At 56.0% G+C, this 18,236-nt stretch overlaps 1 protein-coding gene across 9 annotated transcripts in view; it reads left to right on the forward strand.

Moving 5' to 3' along the window:
• Positions 1 to 2,157: 2,157 nt before the first annotated feature.
• The window catches only part of PAX6 (paired box 6), a 28,890-nt gene continuing 12,811 nt past the window's right edge, over positions 2,158 to 18,236 (forward strand). The window contains exons 1-6 of one of the 9 annotated variants that reach the window (XM_010358329.2): positions 2,196 to 2,287; positions 9,058 to 9,245; positions 13,120 to 13,196; positions 13,573 to 13,633; positions 17,231 to 17,361; positions 18,154 to 18,195. In XM_010358329.2, the coding sequence (XP_010356631.2) occupies positions 13,624 to 13,633; positions 17,231 to 17,361; positions 18,154 to 18,195 (183 nt within the window). In that variant the 5' untranslated portion in view covers positions 2,196 to 2,287; positions 9,058 to 9,245; positions 13,120 to 13,196; positions 13,573 to 13,623. Of the gene's footprint in view, positions 2,288 to 7,715; positions 7,982 to 8,741; positions 8,959 to 9,057; positions 9,246 to 13,119; positions 13,197 to 13,572; positions 13,634 to 15,988; positions 17,362 to 18,153; positions 18,196 to 18,236 lie in introns of those variants that run through there. The other 8 variants (XM_010358330.2, XM_010358328.2, XM_010358331.2 and 5 more) reach the window with 8 other exon arrangements.

Here is an 18,236-nt window from a genome sequence, read left to right on the forward strand (position 1 = left end):
GCTCGTGCGTTGGCCGGGAGCTCGGAAGGGCCTAGTTCGGGCCTCGCCTGCACCACCGGCGCTCCCGTGCAGCCCGAACGCGCCCTTTATTGACAGGCAGATAAGCAGGCGGGGGCCGTGGCGTTTCCAGAGTCGCTCTCGAGCACCCTGCTGGGTTGCAGGGATCTGCGCACACTTAATGGCCTGGACTCCAAACAAGCCCCGAGCAGCACTCTCGGCGGCCTCGGGTTGGAACAGTGTGGGGAGCGAGCTCCGGACAGAAACTGGCCAGCTAGGAAGGCCTACCCAGGTCCGAGGCCCATCCGAAGCCCACACGCCAAGGCGGACGGCAGAGTCTGGGAGACCTCAGGACATCTGAGGCTGGAAGCTGGGCCAGGTCCTGGAGGGGAGCAAGGGGCTTACCAAGAAACTAGGTCACTGGAGATGGCCGACGGCAACAGGGAAACCAGAACAAATGCCTCTCTTAGCGTCCCTTCCCAGCCGAGCAGGGCAACAGGACCATGGTAAGGTCTAGGCCCAGACTAGAGTGGCCAGTGGGAGGTGGGCGCTCATAGGCCTTAAGACAGCATGCCCAGGGCGTTAGGATGAAGAAATAAAGTTTGGAGAATGTAAATAAGTGAGAACATGCTGGGGAGACTTCTCAGCCAAAGCCTCCATTCTCCTCCCCACCTTCACCGCCACCCCCACCTCTACCCCTACCCTAACTCCCACCCCTACTCTGCCCTCCAGTCCTCGACGGGCTGAGCCAGACAAAAAATCAAGTCCGGCTAGGAGCTATCCGGGCTAAGAGGAGTAGGCAGACGGTCTTCCTGGAGCTGCCTCCTGGCCGGTTGCGAGGCCCCGCACCTGTCCAGGTGTGCCAGGGGCGGGAGCGGGAATCGCTAGACCTACGCCTAGGCGCCATCTGTGCTCGGCTCTCCCTCAGCCGCAGCCCGGAGCAAGACGCGCAGGGACTGGTCCTAGAACCCTCCTCTGGCCCAGGCATCCCCCTCCCTACTTCTACACACACACTCCTGTGTCCCCCCGGGCTGGGTCTCCCACAAGCTGCCTAAAGGTAATTCCACTCCCCGCTCCTTCTCCTCCCGCAAACTCCTCAAGAGACCCCTGCCCCTCTGGGCCCGACCTCTGTCGCTTTCAAATTGGAGAGCCGGATGGAAGCACAGTGGAAGGAGTTGAGAAGCCTCCTGTTTTGAGGGATGGGGGACGGGAATGGCAACGTGGGCCTAAATCTCCATTCCAAGATAACCAGGCCTAGCTCCGCTAAGCCATCTCGCAGTCCACAGAAGGTGTGAGGGAAAAACAGGCACAGACCAACAAGTCAGTGTCCTGCAGACCCCGCCCCAATTTCTGTGAGTCTTATCTTCAGAATCTGGGATTTTCCTATTTTCCTCCTCTAAGTCACAAAGTCAACAGTTAATTCAAAGTCAAAGATAAATACAATCTCCTACATTTTCTATGTGGTTGGAGCCTTTCAGCCAGGGGGCGAGGGAAGCCCGGGCAGGCCTCCTTTAGGGCTTCCCTCTCTTGAGAACCCAGCAGGCCTGGAGAGACCTTTGGCCTAGCCCTGAAAGAGGGGTCGCTGGTCGTCTTCCCGGAGCCCCCGTCTGTGCCCAGCTAGTGACTTGCGGGCTCGAGGGCCAGGTTGGGGGTACTCATCGAGCCTCGAACTCCTCCTAAAAATGATTCCTGCCAAAAGTGCCTCTCAATCCCGGTGCGGCCTTCAGGTCTCTCCGAGGAAGTGATTCCCTTGGGATCGGAGAGGGGGACAGGTTGGTTACCCAGAGAAGTAGCTGGCCAGCCTAGGGGCACAGATCTTGGGGCCCTCGTGCCCGACGGTGCCGAGGAGCGCACTCGGCAAGACTGGTTTCCTGGGGATCAACTCTACGCCCTACAGGAGGGCAGGCCAGGCCGGGCCGGGCCGGGCTAGGGCAGTCACAGGCCGGGCCAAGGAAGGCCAGAGCAGGGGTTGGAGCCGGCCGGACCCTGGGTGGGGAGGAGTAGGCTCCCGCCCGGCAGGAAAGCCAGTCTGCGCAGAGCTGTGCCCAACTCTAGCTGCCATGACGTCACGCGGACCGGGCAGCCAATGAGGACGGCGGTGGCGTGGATATTAAGGAAAGTTAGCGCCTGCCTGAGCACCCTCTTTTCTTATCATTGACATTTAAACTCTGGGGCAGGTCCTCGCGTAGAACGCGGCTGTCAGATCTGCCACTTCCCCTGCCGAGCGGCGGTGAGAAGTGTGGGAACCGGCGCTGCCAGGCTCACCTGCCTCCCCGCCCTCCGCTCCCAGGTAACCGCCCGGGCTCCGGCCCCGGCCCGGCTCGGGGCCCGCGGCGCCTCTCCGCTGCCCGCGACTGGTGTCCCCAAATCAAAGCCCGCCCCAAGTGGCCCCGGGGCTTGATTTTTGCTTTTAAAAGGAGGCATACAAAGATGGAAGGGAGTTACTGAGGGAGGGATAGGAAGCGGGGTGGAGGAGGGACTTGTCTTTGCGGAGTGTGCTCTTCTGCAAAAGTAGCAAAATGTTCCACTCCCAAGAATGGACTTCCAGTCCGGCCCTGAGCTGGGAGTAGGGGGCGGGAGTCTGCCGCTGCTGTCTGCTAAAGCCACTCGCGACCGCGAAAAATGCAGGAGGTGGGGACGCACTTTGCATCCAGATCTCCTCTGCGTCGCAGTTCACGACATTCACGCTTGGGAAAGTCGGTGCCCGCGCCTGGAGCGCTTAGAGACACTCCGTCGCGGGTCGGGCGAGGTACAGCAGAAGTTTCCCGCGGTTGCAAAGTGTAGATGGCTGGACCGCAACAAAGTCTAGAGATGAGATTCTTTTCTCAGAAAGACGCGGAGTACGAAAGAATGCGGCCCACAGAGCTGAGCAGCGCGTAAAGCCCCAGCGTGTGATTTGAGCTTCACTTCGGAAGACCTAATAATTAGCGATTCTCACTGAGCTAGAACGCGAGCTCGGGTTACTGTGGGCGCTGCGCTGGCTGCCTAGGCGGGAAGCGCGCGGGCGCCATGGGAGCCGGGCCGCCAAACCCGGGAAAGAGCAGCGCCCACCACCCTGCGGCCCCTGGAGGGCCGGAGCCGGGGGCCGGAAGTGTCCCCGAAGTAGGTCAGGGCAGGGACGACACAAACTTAGACTAACTCGTGGTTCAGCCGGGCGAAAAGTCCTGGGAGCCCAGCCCTAAAAGCGGCTGGAGACGCCCAGGCCGGCTTAGGCGGGGCACAGGAGAACCCCGCCTGGGAGTTTGGGGCGGCCTCTGGGCCAGGCCCCGGCTAGCCCCCAACCCCCCACCCCCACTCGCGCTGCTGCGCCCTCTTTCTAGGTCTTCTGGTAGCACCTTCGGAGCTCAGTCACCTGTGACAGGTGTTTGGGACCGCCGCCCGACTCCAAGCGGTGGCCGCCCCCTGCTCACCTCACCTGGAAACGGGGGACGAGCGCAGTGGCCGTCCGGCCCCGCGCCTTACCTGGCCGGGATCCTCTCTTCCGCGGGTTCCTCTCCCTGAAGCTGGGCGGCGAGCAGGTTGCCCGCTTCGCAGTGGGAAGTGGACCTTCTCCTCCAGTCATAAATCAAACCCAGCCATCCTCGGGCCTCCTCCCTCATTAGAGATGTTTATTGGAGATTGTGTTTATTCGGCTGTCACGGCGAGAAGACGCGGTGACATAATTACCTCTGACCAGAGTCCTCGCCCCGCGCCCAGGGCGAGCCGAAGACCTCTGTCGCTTTCTCATGCCCGTGCCCTTCGTGATCGGAGGGCGCCCGTGATAGGCTTGTCTTTTTTTCCTCAGACCCTCTCACAGAATTTGGTTGATTGGAATTACTATTCAGATTTCCCCAGGGCCAGGAGTTTATTTTAGAACTGGAAAGGAAAACCGAAGGCAACCCAACGCCCCTCCGGGGCAGAAGGGGGCAGCGCGCGAGAGGCGGAAGGAGAGTCACTCTCGCTGCACAAACTTTCCCGCGGGTCGCGCCGCGCGTGCAGGGGCTGGACACCACTCGGCGCCAGAGCCGGGCCTGAGGAGCGGGGTCTGGCGGGGAAGGAGGGCTGCCAGCCTCGGTAGTGTCATTTGTTGCTTCATTTTTCATTCCCTTTCCTCTCGTGAGGAATCAGAGGCATCCGGGCCGCGGGCTGAGGATTCTTAAATTCTCCCCTGTCGCACTCGGCCGAGCCAACCCGCAGTTCCTGTCCGCCCCTCTGTCCCCTGGCAGCGGTTTTCCCCGTTAGCCAGGTTTGGAAGTCACCCTCTGTGAGACTGGGCTAGGGTTGGGAAGTGATGAAAAGCGCCGAATTGTTTTCTAATTGAAAATACTTTTTTCTTTTTGGAGATAGCGTTGACAAATATATGGGATCCCGGCTTTTGATCCCTGGCTGCGGCCTCTGTTCTCCTGTCGCTAATAAAACTCGCATTGAGCCCCTTAGTGCCTTGATTAACAGGCAGATTAACTCTTACTGGGGTTGGGAACAGCTTGTCCTAATCAATGTCATTTTAAAAGCCCGTCAGGATGCGCTTAGCTCCGGTTCCCTGGCTGCTCCAGCGAGCCAGCCATGACATTTGCTCCCTCCTCCTCCCCAGCCTCAAATCCCCCAGTAAAGCTCCCAGTTCCCGCCTGCCTGTTCGCAGGTCCACAACGGGACAAATCGCAGGACCGGGTAGTTGGCCTTTAGAACGGGCAGCGGTTTAGAGAGGGGATATCCAAGGAGAAGGGACTGAGGTGGCCTTGGCTTGCTTGCTTTTCCTTTGAAGCTGAACTCTTGCTTCTTGGGGGCAGAGGTCATAGGGAAAAGAGAGATGAGGGGGATCGTCTCAGGGTGATGAAATGGAAAGCAAACTTTCCTAGGAACCCTATTTGCAAAAATCGGAGAGTGCCGCTGATTCCAATTGTTCTACAGGTCAGGAGTTTTAAACCTACCTCCTATCTGGACAACAACATGAAGGGACTGGGAGGCAAAGCCTTGGGAGTCTGACCCGCTGGGCTGCTAGGAATCCCTTTGCTGGGAGACTCCACTGGACAGTGTTATTTTAAAGGTATTTCGGGGGTGGGCAGGGAGAAGACAGAGAGAGAGACAGTGAGAGAGAGAGAGAGAGAGCAAGGAGAGAGAGAGAGAGAGACTGGCCTCCCAGAGTGAATGGAAGAGGACTGAGGACTGAACCCAGGGAGCCCCTAGCACTGGCCATTTGGCAGGAGGCAAGGAAGGGCGAGGGCACAGCGGCTTCTCCCGCAGCTGAGCAGTGGCCACAGCCTGGAGGCGCCACGGGGCGGCTCTGGGATCTTCTTGGATTTTCTAGGCTCTGGGATCAGTGAGGCTGCCGGGTTAGCGGGAACCGGCAGGTTGCTGGAGAAAGGAGAGGGACAAAGGCCTGGAAGCGGGGGAGGCACCTGGGACTTGGCGGCCAGTGTGGGAGCCTTTGCTTTTAGTGCTCACTGGACCCGTTTGCCAGCTCCGCGGACCAGGGATCCCACCTTCCCAGGGTCTGCAAAGAGAGAGACGTTTGGGGCACTACAAAGTAACGCAGGTGTCTGCCAAGACTTTCCTCCTCCAAAGAAATTCCAGTCTTCACCCTTTCCAGCGCGCCGGCGCTGCGCCTCTGCTTGGCCGGGGAAAGAGAGAGTTCGGAGGTGTCAGAACTCCAGATGGGAGGCTCTTGGTTCTGAAGCTGGGAGCTGAAGGCACATCCCCCCAGAAGTGGGCACTTCTTTGCCTCCCCGAAGGTCTGATGGGGTGGGCACAGGGGAATGCCAGAGACCAGTGCGGGTGAGATGCTTGCCTGACCTTATGTTGACGCATCAATACTGGCTAGATGCTCTGGGCAGGCTCTCGCGAGCCACGGTCCCCCAGCGGGACTCCCTCCACGCAGACAGCCCCTCTACCGGGTGGGAAGACCCCGGTGGCCCCCGCAGGAACGCACCCTTCGGCCTGAGAGGTCCTCCCTCTGGCCATAGGGGGCGGAGGGTGGGGTGGGGGTTACAGGAGCATGTGGAGAGGCAGGGAAAGGCGAGACAGTACCTAAAGCGCAATCCCCTCCGCCCCCCGCGCCTTGGAGGACAGCAAGTGGGCCTCGGGCGAGTTGGTAGCCGCAATTAAAATGGCGACCTGCGAGTTGTCTTGGTTTTGTACACACCTCTGGTGACCGCGTCCGCACCTCAGTCTCGACCCCCACACCCCCAGACCGCGTCACCCCCGGAGCGGGTACTTGGCAGAGGGAGTGAGGCTACCCACGAGGCAGAACAGCACCCCCACCCTCCTTGAGACCAGTCCAGAGAGAACCAGGAAATCTCACTCTCAACCCTCTCTCCTTAAACTTTGAAAACTCGGCCTCATTCTGGGGTTGAGCTCCCCTCCCCAAATATTGACACATGGGAAGCAGCCAAGTCCTTTTTGTTTTTTGTTTGTGCGGAGGAGTTTCCAGGAGTCTTTCCCCGAGCCCCCTTCCCCACCCAATGACGTCAGTGGCATTCACTCCTCGCTCCTTGCCTTTTCTGATTTTTTGTTAAAACTTTTCTCCGCAGAGAGATGGGGGTTGGAGGGGTGGGAGAAGGAGCTGATTCAAAGAGCCAGTGCCCTGGGGGGAAATAGCAACAAGATTACGGCTGCTTCTTTCCGAGGCAAAGCTTAAGAAGGTGCTAATCCACTCGGTCGCTAATTGAGAGGTTGTAAAAATGATACTCGCCTCCAGTTCGGACAGAATCACTGCCCCCACCCCTCCCCCCAAGTCCCTCGCTCATGCACAGCGGACTTGAGTCTTGAGTCCAAGCTTCTTTAATGCTGGCTTGAAACGTAAAAGGAGAGAGAAAGAGAAGACCGACTTTTGCTGGTCTGGGACTCAGGGCCGCGGCCCCACTTCCCGGCATCCTCCGAAAGTCGCGCTTCTGCGAAATGAAACCTAGTACAGGAGGCCGCGGACCCGTACACCCGGCGCCACCTCTTTCGCCTCTGACCCGGGTTTCCTCCCCGCGTTGCGAGCTTCTGGGCCGCGGGAAGGGTTAGAGCCGGCATCCCTCCCCGATCTGGGGAGGGGAGAGGGTTGTGCGACCCTAACTCTGACTAGGGCCTGGGAGGCCTCTGCTTCCTGCCCTACCCGGGCTCCTTGGTCGCGGCGCTGCTGGGTCCAGGGCAGGAACGAGAGGGTGAGGCCCACACGTGGCCCGGCGGCCCAGAGCGGCTTGCAGCGTCCTCACTGTCCCGGCTCCCAGGTGCTGCGGCGACGCGGCCTGTCAGCAGCGAGTTCAGGATGCGCAGATTTTATTGATGAGCTCTGATTTTCAGCACTTTCCCTAAGTCAAGAAGAGTCTAGCGTACCCTGCGGCGGCTTCATTTCAGCCTCCCTGCCTCAGCTCTCCAGCCCCATTCCTCCTTGCCCGGTCCTGGAGTGTGTCCTGCAGCCGGCTCCATGGGCCGAAGCCGCCGAGAGAGCTCCGGACAGTGCAGGACCAGGCATTCGCTCGCTCTCCTGTCACCTTAACTGCAGGCTCCGAGGGGCGCCTTTGGAGTGTACTGAGGTGTGTCCTAATCGTGCGGCATTCAACAAATGGACTTCTGGTGTGTGGTCAGAAGAGAAAAGCCATTTACTTACTTTCCTCCCTGGTTTTCTGGCAACAGCTGAAGGGGAGTTGCCTCTGTGGACTGCGCAGACCCAGGAGAGGGAGTCGTGGTGCGGAGACACACGCACCACACACAGATGACCGGTGGCACACACGCTGACATACCGACATCGCTGGTGGGACACACACACACAAACACACAAACACACACACACACACACACAGAGAGAGAGAGAGAGAGAGAGAGAGAATCTCTCCCAGCACTGGTCATCCGCCCCTCCACCCAGGCTTCCACTCCCCCTCCCCTCTCATCTCCCCTGGCTTCCCCTCCTCTCGGGCGCCGCGAAAAGCAGCCGCACTTAGTCAACAAATGGCACGTGGGAGAAGTTGGTGAGTGTTTGGTGAGGACTCTTCAGGGCTTTTCACAAGAACCCTCTGTACACAAAGTAAGTGGCGTGTTTACTTGGGCCTCTCCAGCCGGAGCTGTGCCTCCGCTCCGCTGCGCACGGCGGCTTCCGAAAGGAGAAAGGAGAGAAGAAAGGGCCGGGGAAACGGGGTGGAGGATTGGACAGGCCCTGGAGGCTTGGACTGGGGAGGCCGCTGGCCTTGTTTAGTTCTCGGCCAGGCAACCTCCTCTCGGCCTAGGCTTCACCGCGGCCTCCGCAGCTGGAATGGAGCTGCCAGGACCCAGTGACGCTCCCGCCTCTTTCTTCTTCTTCCAAGGGGCCAGGTGGGCTGGGGTGCAGCCGCCGCTGTGCTCTGCGTCTTGGGGCCCAGGTCGGGATGGGGTGGGGGCGGGTGGGGTCGGGGCGGCAGGCCACTCTGTCCTGGAGTTGGCAAGAAAGGACAGCGCAGAAACTTGCGCCCTCCGTGGGCTGGGAGTCTCGCGCCCAGCTTAGGGGGAGTGGGGGCGCGACCCCCAACCCAGAAGTCTTCACTTCACCGCTCAAGTTCGCGGCAGCAGGGCGGGCTGCGCCGACTCTCAGGGTGCGCGGAGCGGGCAAATGCGGGCGAGCGCCAGAGCCCGGGCTCGGGGGCCCTGCGCCGGGGAGAGGAGCCGGGACCCACCGGCGGAGCCGAAAACAAGTGTATTCATATTCAAACAAACGGACCAATTGCACCAGGCGGGGAGAGAGAACATCCAATCGGCTGGCGCGAGGCCCCGGCGCTGCTTTGCATAAAGCAATATTTTGTGTGAGAGCGAGCGGTGCATTTGCATGTTGCGGAGTGATTAGTGGGTTTGAAAAGCGAACCGTGGCTCGGCCTCATTTCCCGCTCTGGTTCAGGCTCAGGAGGAAGTGTTTTGCTGGAGGATGATGACAGAGGTCAGGCTTCGCTAATGGGCCAGTGAGGAGCGGTGGAGGCGAGGCCGGGCGCCGGCACACACACATTAACACACTTGAGCCATCACCAATCAGCATAGGTGTGCTGGCTGCAGCCACTTCCCTCACCCACACTCTTTATCTCTCACTCTCCAGCCGCTGACAACCCATTTTATTGTCAATCTCTGTCTCCTTCCCAGGAATCTGAGAATTGCTCTCATACACCAACCCAGCAACATCCGTGGAGAAAACTCTCACCAGCAACTCCTTTAAAACACCGTCATTTCAAACCATTGTGGTCTTTAAGCAACAACAGCAGCACAAAAAACCCCAACCAAACAGAACTCTTGACAGGAGCTGTGACAACCAGAGAGGATGCCTCATAAAGGTGAGTCCGCTTCTTTCTTCTCGCTTTATTTTTATTGCAATATTCAGACAGGTCTCCCCCTTCCTCCCCCCTTCCTTCCTCCCCTCTCGCCAGTCCCCTCCCCCACTGCTACGCCGGGAGAGTTGGGCCGGAGAAGTTTCCACGCAGGAGCCCAAACTTTCTACTTCCAGCGAAAGCCCGCGTCGGAGGGCGACTGCCGGCGAGCGGGAGCAGCGCAGGGCTCGGGGCGGGCGGCCAGCTCTGCCCCAGCGCCAGCGCCAACGCGGGCTGAGCTCGCGGGAAGAAGGGAGACTCCAGGCGCGGCAGCAGCCGCGGCTCCCGGCCCCATCGTCGCCCAATGCTCCCGACCCGCGGGAAAAGACGAAGAGGCTCTGTGGTGTCCAAGGCCCTGGAACGGCCTCAGAGAGCAACCGCTGCCGGCTGCTTTGTCCAGCCCGAGGCCCAGCGAGCGCGCAGAGAGCAGGCGCTCCGAGGAATCGCCGAGGGAACCGGCTTGCCGCGTCTCCGCCCGCCCGCCGACCCTCGGGCTTTGTGCCGCACTGGGCTCGGGCGCAGAAGGGTCAGCCTGCACTCCAGCGCCGAGGGGGCACCGCGCCCGCCACCAGCCGGAGCGGAGTCAGTCGGCAAGACAGCCGCACGCTGGAGGCAGAAGGAAGAGCGAGCTAGCGCGAGCCGGGAAGGAAGCCACCAGGCCAAGGCGGTGGGACGCGCGCTCCGAGGGAGCTCAGAGCCGAGCGGGAGGACTGTCAGCTTCCATCCAGCCCCCGGGCTCTTGCCCCCAACTCCACTGGAGCGCGGAGCTCGGAACTTGAAAACTCTCTGCTCCCCAGGCTTTCCCAGACTCTCATCTCCCTCGCCCTGCGGAGGCTGGGGCTCTTCCCTGTCCTCTGGCCCCCTGCGCTTGGTGGGTATTTTTCCTTGTTTTCCTCTGATCCAGTCGCACCAGGTGTTGGGATTTCAGCAGGTTTTGAGGTGCAGAGGTGGTTTGCTTTTTTGTTTGTTTTACTCTGAGTCCCCTTATGTTTTTCTAGGTAAGGCCTTGAAAATAAATCTATATGAAAGCATTGGCTTTCCCCCTCGTCTGATCACTTCCTCTCCCAGCTAATTAGTCGGAGTAATTTGAGAGCTTTCGATTCTAAGATCCCAGGAGGAAAAGTGTCTTTTCAAAGTTCATAAAGTTGTTGCCTCTTTCCTTGTGCAGATTTTCTCAGTCTCCCTGCGCCATAATAGCCCCGAATTTTAGCAAGTGTAATTGGGGGAAATGGAGTTGAATTTCAAGGGGAAATGCTTTCTTTTTCGAGTGCTAAAACCCGGCTCTTCATTCATGAGCGATTTCTAGAAAGTTTAAAAACAAAGTGAACGTGGTTTGTTTCTTCCTTCCTTTTTATTTTCCTTATACTCTCCGAAGCTCCTTAAGCCATTCTGGATATTTAACTCGAACTTGGGAAGGGTTTGGTAGGGGCTGGGAGCAGAAAATGAAATGAAAGGCAAAGAGCTTGAAAGCCTGACGAGTTTACCGAAGAGAAATAATAGTTGTTGCCGTTGACATTACATTTTTTATAGCCAGTGACCTTTGCAAACGTCTGAAGGCAGTTTGATTAGTTGTTATCTTATTTGGCCCTAGAGAGTAAAACTTTGTCATCTTAATTGCTAATTCCTGTTTTGGCTGGGGGCGGGAAGACCAAGAATGAGCTCTCCCCTTTACCCCAGTTAAAGAGTTTGGGGATGGAATTTGAGAATTAAGTAATTAAAATAACAACAGCATTTGAAAACTGAGGCTTGTGTTGGGGACAGAGAGGTGGGGGCAGTGGTCCAGCGGTCTCGTGGTCCAAGGCCGGGACGACTCCAAAATGTCTGGAGATGCCTTCGTTCAGGATGTGGGTCTACGGCCCCAGCGAGGCCGTACAGAGCCTCAGGCTGAGCTGGGGGGCTCAGGCTGCAGTTGGGGGTCTGCCCTCTCCGGTGCACAGGACTGCTTCCGGGTGTCGATGTGCCCCACTTCCCGGGTTGCCTCTGCACTTAGTGTTCACGTTAACTTAAGTAATTAGATAGCTTCTTAGCCAGAGGGAAGTGGGAATGGAGCAGAACTGGAATTTGAAATACTACCACCTTCCCAGCTGCTTCGAAAACTAATCAACAAGGCCTCTCTGGGCTCAGCTACTGAATTTTTTAAAATGGTATCAAGAAGTTACCAGCCAGGATGGGGGCATTCTGTTGTGACTGTGTACAGCATGGGTTACAAAGTGGAGTTCAGGAAGTTTTACCCCTTCTAGGGGAATTCCATTCCTCATCTCCCTACCTGCTACTCCTTTGCAGCTTCAGGGTCCTGCATTTGGTGGGGTGGGGTATTCTGCATTGGAGTTGGAGATTTTGCCTGTCCAGGGCATGGCTATGGGTGCGGGGACTGAAAGACAGGAAGGAAGCATTGGGGAACCAACCTAGATAAGGGTAACTAGTAGCCGTCTGCTGTGCTCAGTATTTACCCAATGCTGAGAAAAAGTCCTCATTTTCGGTTTATTTTTATGGATTTAAGCTATCTACCAAGTGGTTAAAAAGTAGACCAGGAATGGCCTTGTAGAGTAAAACGTGCTTCTTGAAATTCTTTGCTTGCAGGGAGGCAGATCAATAATCACCATAGGTAAAACAGAAAAAATAATGCATTTTTTAAAAAACGGAGAAATGATGCTGTGACTATTTTGTTATTTTACCCCTTTTTGGGGGGCAGACCTCTTGAATGGGCTTTTTATTGTAACTCTGTCTTCCCAATTGAGCTCCCCACGGTGCCGTTGTATCTTTTTACAGCCCCTAACAACTCACACCAGTAACACAATTACCTCCAGATATTTATAACGAGAAATTACTTTTCTGTTTTCTCCACTCACCCAAAAGCCTTTTTTTTTTTTTTTTTTTTTTTTTTTTTTTTTTTTTGGGAAAGGCGGGGAGGGGTTGGTACAGGACCAGCCTCCGGGAACCCTGCACTGGTCAGGGTTTATGAAGCTAGGAGTGTCCCTCAGTTCCCTTTGTGAGTTGGTGGGTTGTTAGTACGTTGGTTGGAAGCTGTGTTGCTAGTTAGGGAGACTCGGTTTTGCTCCTTGGGTTCGAGGAAAGCTGGAGAATAGAAGCCATTGTTTGCCATCTGTAGGCTTTGTCGACCATGCTCACCCCCTCCTGTTCGTACTTTTTAAAGCAGTGAGGCGAGGTAGGCAGGGTGTGTCACAGTACAGTAAAAGGGGTGAAGATCTAAACGTCAAAAAAGAAGTTAATCACAGTAAGTGAGGTTTGGGATAAAAAGTTAGGCTTGCCCCTTTCAAAGTCCCAGAAAGCTGGGAGGTAGATGGAGAGGGGGCCATTGGGAAGATTTTTTTGGTGTAGGGAGAGGAGTGGAAGATAAAGGGGTAAGCAGAGTGCTGGGTTCTGGGGGTCTTGTAAAATTCCTTAAGGAAGGAGGGAGTATGGCCCTGCAGCCCTCCCAAACTGCTTCAGCCTATACTCTCTGGCACCAGGAAGTTCCAAGGTTCCCTTCCCCTGCTTTCCAAACTTCAGGTATTCCTCTCCCCTCACACCCCCTCAACCTCAACTCTTGGCCTCTACTCCCTTTTCCTGGTTCTTAATATTTTTGCAAAGTGGGACCCCAACTTGTCAGATTTGACAATTCTCCCAAGCCAGACCAGAGCAGCCTCTTTTAAAGGATGGAGACTTCTGTGGGAGATGCCGCTGAGAATGTGGGTGTAATGCTAGGACTTAGAGTTTGATGGCACTTTGACTGAGCCCTAGATGCATGTGTTTTTCCTGAGAGTGGGGCTCAGAGAACCCATGGACCTATGCTGTCGAACCACAGCTTGATATACCTTTCTCTCCTTCTGTTTTGTCTTAGGGGGAAGACTTTAACTAGGGGTGCGCAGATGTGTGAGGCCTTTTATTGTGAGAGTGGACAGACATCCGAGATTTCAGGCAAGTTCTGTGGTGGCTGCTTTGGGCTCAAAACCCACAAACAGTCAAAACAAACTGTTTCAGTATGCTTCTTCACTATAGTTCACATAGAAGAAAAAATTCAAAATTGGGGCATCGGTTCTACTGATTAAAGGGTTAACTGCTAAAGAATGTAGGGGAAACAGATTGGGGATATTCGAGTATTTTAAGTCCCAAAGGGTAGCTTTTGCATGCACTGCAAGGCAGAGCTGGGTGACCCTCAGATCGCCCCAAGCGGTTGAGTGGATCAATTCCTAAGGAACGGAGATTCTCCTATCCTAGCCCCAGGTCCACCTCGGTTGGGAGTTCAGGCCTACCTGATGCAGCTGCCCAGGGATTAACTCCTATTTTCTAACAGAGCCCCGTATTCGAGCCCCGTGGAATCCCGCGGTCCCCAGCCAGAGCCAGCATGCAGAACAGTAAGTGCCTCTGATCTTTCTGGGACTTTGGGCTCGGGGTGCGCGGACTGGAGGGTCAGGGGAGGACACAGCCTCGCGACGCCCGCGCTGGCCCTGCAGCCGACCCACTGAGGCCCAGGGCCTGCGGCGGCTGCTCCCCCCTCCGCGCCCGACAGCCCGGGAGGGGAGGGCGTTTGCTTTGCTCTTCTCGATAGCCGAGAAGCAGGGACTGGGCCCTTAAGAACAGCCCGCCAGAGTTTTCCAAGCTGCGGTAGAGAAACCCCATCCCCCGCAAATCCTGTAACTCACACCCCCTCCCCGCCCCTGCCCGGGCTCTGACCCCGGAGAGAGGGGCTGGGCTGAGCAGGGCGGGGCGAAGGCTTCTCCTAGTTGCGCGAGAAGGAGGCCCCTTTGGGCTTAGCCAAGACTGAAAGTCTCCACCAACCCGGCGGGGTGGGGGGCTTCTCTCCCCAAGTCATTCTCAGGGCAGCTCCTCCCCTCCTTACCCTACCTATGGGCCTAGAAGGGATGGGAAAAGGAGCCCCTAGGCCTGCAGCAGGGTAGGGGTGGTAAACTCGCTGTTACAGGGCGCGGGAGAGAGCGCGGTTTACTGGGTCTGGGAAGGAGGTGCCCAGGAATTGGAAAAGCCCTGCCCTGGCAACTGCAATTGCTTGGGTCCTGATAGTCCCAGGCCCAGAGCGCCTTTGATACTTATGGCTCTTCTACCTCCCTGCTTTCCTCTGCCCAGATCCCCTGGGCCCCCACCCACCTTCCTGTTTAGTCGGTGGGTGCTGGTTCGTGGCAGGGCTAGTCTAGAGCTCCGACCCGGGAGCCTGGAGGCCCAGCGAAACCAGGCCGGGTTTGAGGTTACGGTTGAGGCGTCAGGGCTCAACTGAACTTGGAGTGTGGAAAGGCCCAGGTCTTCTAGCAGCCTGCCCTGGCCGAACCACAAAGGCTTAAGAGGGTCCCCAGCACCTTATCCATCTGTTCTGGAAACGCCGGTCGCCCCCTGGTGCTTCCCGGGCTGGTAAGCGCGTAGCTGATGAAGGGGCACAAAGGTGGCGAGCTTTGCGGGGGTAGTTGTGCAGAACCTGCCGGACCCCAGGGCTTGGCCGGTAGGCTCCCTTTCGGCGGCTGGGCTCTCCCCTTGGAGCTCAGACTTCCTAACAGCAGGCTCTCTCTCGGGCGGCCCCCAGCCAGGGCTTGCAGCCCTGAGCGTTTGCCGCTGCGACCCGGCTGGCAGGCCCCGAGGGGCGCGGGGTCGCAGGCTGGCCCGCAGGGCTTGTGCCGCTCGTTCCTGGGTGTGCGCGAGGCGCGGAGCGTCCAAATTGACACCATATGTTTTCCTATTAGTTGCTTCGCGGTCGAGTTCTAGGCGCATAATCATCGCCAGTGGGCGAGAGCGCCAGCCGTCCCTAGGGAAGGGACACAATGATTGAGGCTTAACCTCTGAAGGGGAATTTGGAGCTGCGCTTCCTCGCTGCCATTTCGATGCTGGGAGTGGCGCTCTGGCCCTGGCGTCTCCTGGGCGAGCACCCAGCGGCGGTAGCTGCGGAGGTGGTGGGCACGTTGTTATTTTTTGAAATGGGTGAGGAGGAAGGTCTAGATGTAGGCAGCCTCACGCGCCCGCCTTGGCATTCGCAGACTGGGAATTGCCGTGGCTATGCGTGAAGTTTGAAAAGTCTCTCTGGGTCTCTTTCTGGGACAGCCTTTCTTTTTCCGGGAAGCTCCCTGTGCCTAGAGGTGGGGCACCGTAGCTGGAGCGGTGGATGGAACTTCCGAGGCAAAGGCAGGCAATAAAAGGAAGTTAGGATAAACCGGAAACGTGGGCCAGGCCTTGCTCTGTTGGAGAAGCGGTGTCCCCGCAATGTCCCTGCTTGCGCTGGGCCCGGCCGGAGCCCAGATCCCCCAAACGCCTGTCACTTCTCATCGAGTTGAGGCTCCGACCCCCCCCCCCAGACCCCGCCACGGTGAGGGCCCCCCCCTCAGCCCCAAGCCTTCGGCTACCCTGAAAACGCGGCTCCCCTCGAAGGGGAAACGAGTGCAGTTCAATCTCGTCTGAGTGATCTACAAATAGGGACGGAAAGGGTCGTTTTATCACGGTCCCGTTTGTCGTGACGATGCAATTTCCCGGAGCGGAGCACTGTCACAAAGTGACAAGGCTGCCACAAGCGCCCCGACTGATCTTTTCAATTAGCCTTCCATGCATGATCCGGAGCGACTTCCGCCTATTTCCAGAAATTAAGCTCAAACTTGACGTGCAGCTAGTTTTATTTTAAAGACAAATGTCAGAGAGGCTCATCATATTTTCCCCCCTCTTCTATATTTGGAGCTTATTTATTGCTAAGAAGCTCAGGCTCCTGGAGTCAATTTATCAGTAGGCTCCAAGGAGAAGAGAGGAGAGGAGAGGAGAGCTGAAAAGGGAGCCACGTCTTTTCTTAGGAGGGCTGCTTTCTAGAGTCGGGGCTGCAGGTTGGAGATTTTTAAGGAAGTGGAAATTGGCAATTGGCTTTATTTGTGTGTCTGTGGTTTTGGGGGAGGGGGGCTACAAAGAGGGGCTAACTCCCTCTCCCTGTTCTCCAAGGTTGGACCACAGGGATGAGGTTGTGAGATACAAAGATAAAGGAGGGATGGGGAACACTATGACGTGGTCTTTTCTTTTTCGTTTCTGTTTTTGATTTTTGTTAATATCTATCCTTGGCTGAGGGGAGGGCGGAGTTCAGCGGCGGAAATAAAGCGAGCAGTGGCCGGTGCGAAACGACTCCCGGCTCTAAGCCTTACTTGCGGTGGCCGGACTTGTCTGTGGCTGAAGCAGAGCCGGGGCTCTGACTCTCACGTCTACACTGGAGGTGCGGAAACCTGGACTGGGGTTCACCAGCCACAGACTGGCTACTCTGGTTCTTTTCTCCTCTTCCTTCTTCTGTTCTAACCAAACAAAACCAAACTCGGTGCTTGTGCCAGGCCTTGGCCAGTTTGGACTGTAATGCAAACATTTCTGGATTTTATCTTCCAAGGGAGGACTCAAGGGCTGTAAGGTTTGCTATCACTGTTCCAACACTGCAGAGACCTTGAAGGTTCAGTGTGGGATCTGTAGAACCTATGGTTTGCGGTGACAGTCAGAGGGGATCTTCGGGAGATTTGTAGAGCCGGTTCTTAGCGCTTTGTGGGTTCAGAGGCTGGCTACAGTGTTTATGAAGAGGGACAGTGGGCTGGGGACACTGCTGGGGTTATGGCGGTAGTGAGGTCCATGTGTTCTTGTTCCTTGGCATGTGTCTGACTCTGTTGCTGCTGCAGTCCAGTGGGCAAGGGCACGGCTGTTTGGGGTTGGGCTGCCCAATGTCTTGCATGGTTGGTTGTCCTGTTGTCCTTTTTTTGATCGATAGCAGGAACCTGATCGCTGAGGTTGGCACAGGTTGGCAGGGGGATGAGGATGCATTGTGGTTGTCTCCTCCTCCTCCTCCTCCTCTCCTTCTTCCTCTACCCCTTCTTTTTCTCTTTACTCTTCTCCTTCCTGTTCTTGTTCTTCCTCATCTTCCTCTTCCTTCTTCTCCCTCTTCTTCCTCTTCATTCTGCTCTCCTCTCTTCTTTTCCCCTTTCCTCTCCTCTCCCTTTCTTCAGGTCACAGCGGAGTGAATCAGCTTGGTGGTGTTTTTGTCAACGGGCGGCCACTGCCGGACTCCACCCGGCAGAAGATTGTAGAGCTAGCTCACAGCGGGGCACGGCCGTGCGACATTTCCCGAATTCTGCAGGTGATCCTCCCGGCGCCGCCCCACTCGCCGCCCCCGCGGCCCTCCACTCTCAACGCCCTCTCTTCATTTCTTACTGTAAACGATGCTAATTATGGACCCCCCACCCTTACCCACCCCAGTCCCCAGTCCCCCACCCACTCCCCTGCCTTCCCACTTTTCCCTCTCCTTCCACCATCCTTCCCTATCTCTTTCAACCTGGGTTGAAACAGATAACTCATCTGCTTCAGAAAAATACAGTGTGTGGATTTTTTTAAAAAAAATCTTTCTCTTTTTCTTTGGTAAAGACATTCATTGTGGGAACAGTTTATGAACTGTAATAAACTGAGTTATATAAATCGGCATAATTTCATTCTGCTCTCCCCAGCCCATGCTTACCTCAGATTGTGAGGTATTTGTTTATTCTTCATGTTTATGAAGAATACATGTTGATTTTAAAAGGCAAGTGCTATTTACTCCTCCCTAACTCATATTTACTCAATTGGGCATTTTTTAAAGAAGAAGAAGTAAAAAATCAGGGTTTTTTTTTTTTTTTGCCTTTGCTCTTTAAAACCTGGCACCACTTTAAGCAAGGTCAGCACAAAAATAAATTAATCTGACTTCGTTTTGATGCATCTTCAGGCAGTGTTTAAGAAGACAGTTTTTTAAAAAAACAACTTTGAAATTCTTTTTTTAGTTCAAACTGTTTGAAAATATCATCATATTTGTAGTTTTTAGGGCTACAAATGTAATTTTAAGAAAAAAGCTCTCTACAGTAAGTTCTCGTACCATTGAAGGTATATTTTTGTGTTATAGACCCATGCAGATGCAAAAGTCCAAGTGCTGGACAATCAAAACGTAAGCTTGTCATTGTTTAATGCATACTTAAACAATTTTAT

The sequence above is a fragment of the Rhinopithecus roxellana genome, chromosome 15 (assembly GCF_007565055.1).
Source record: "Rhinopithecus roxellana isolate Shanxi Qingling chromosome 15, ASM756505v1, whole genome shotgun sequence".
Taxonomy (NCBI): Eukaryota; Metazoa; Chordata; class Mammalia; order Primates; family Cercopithecidae; genus Rhinopithecus; species Rhinopithecus roxellana.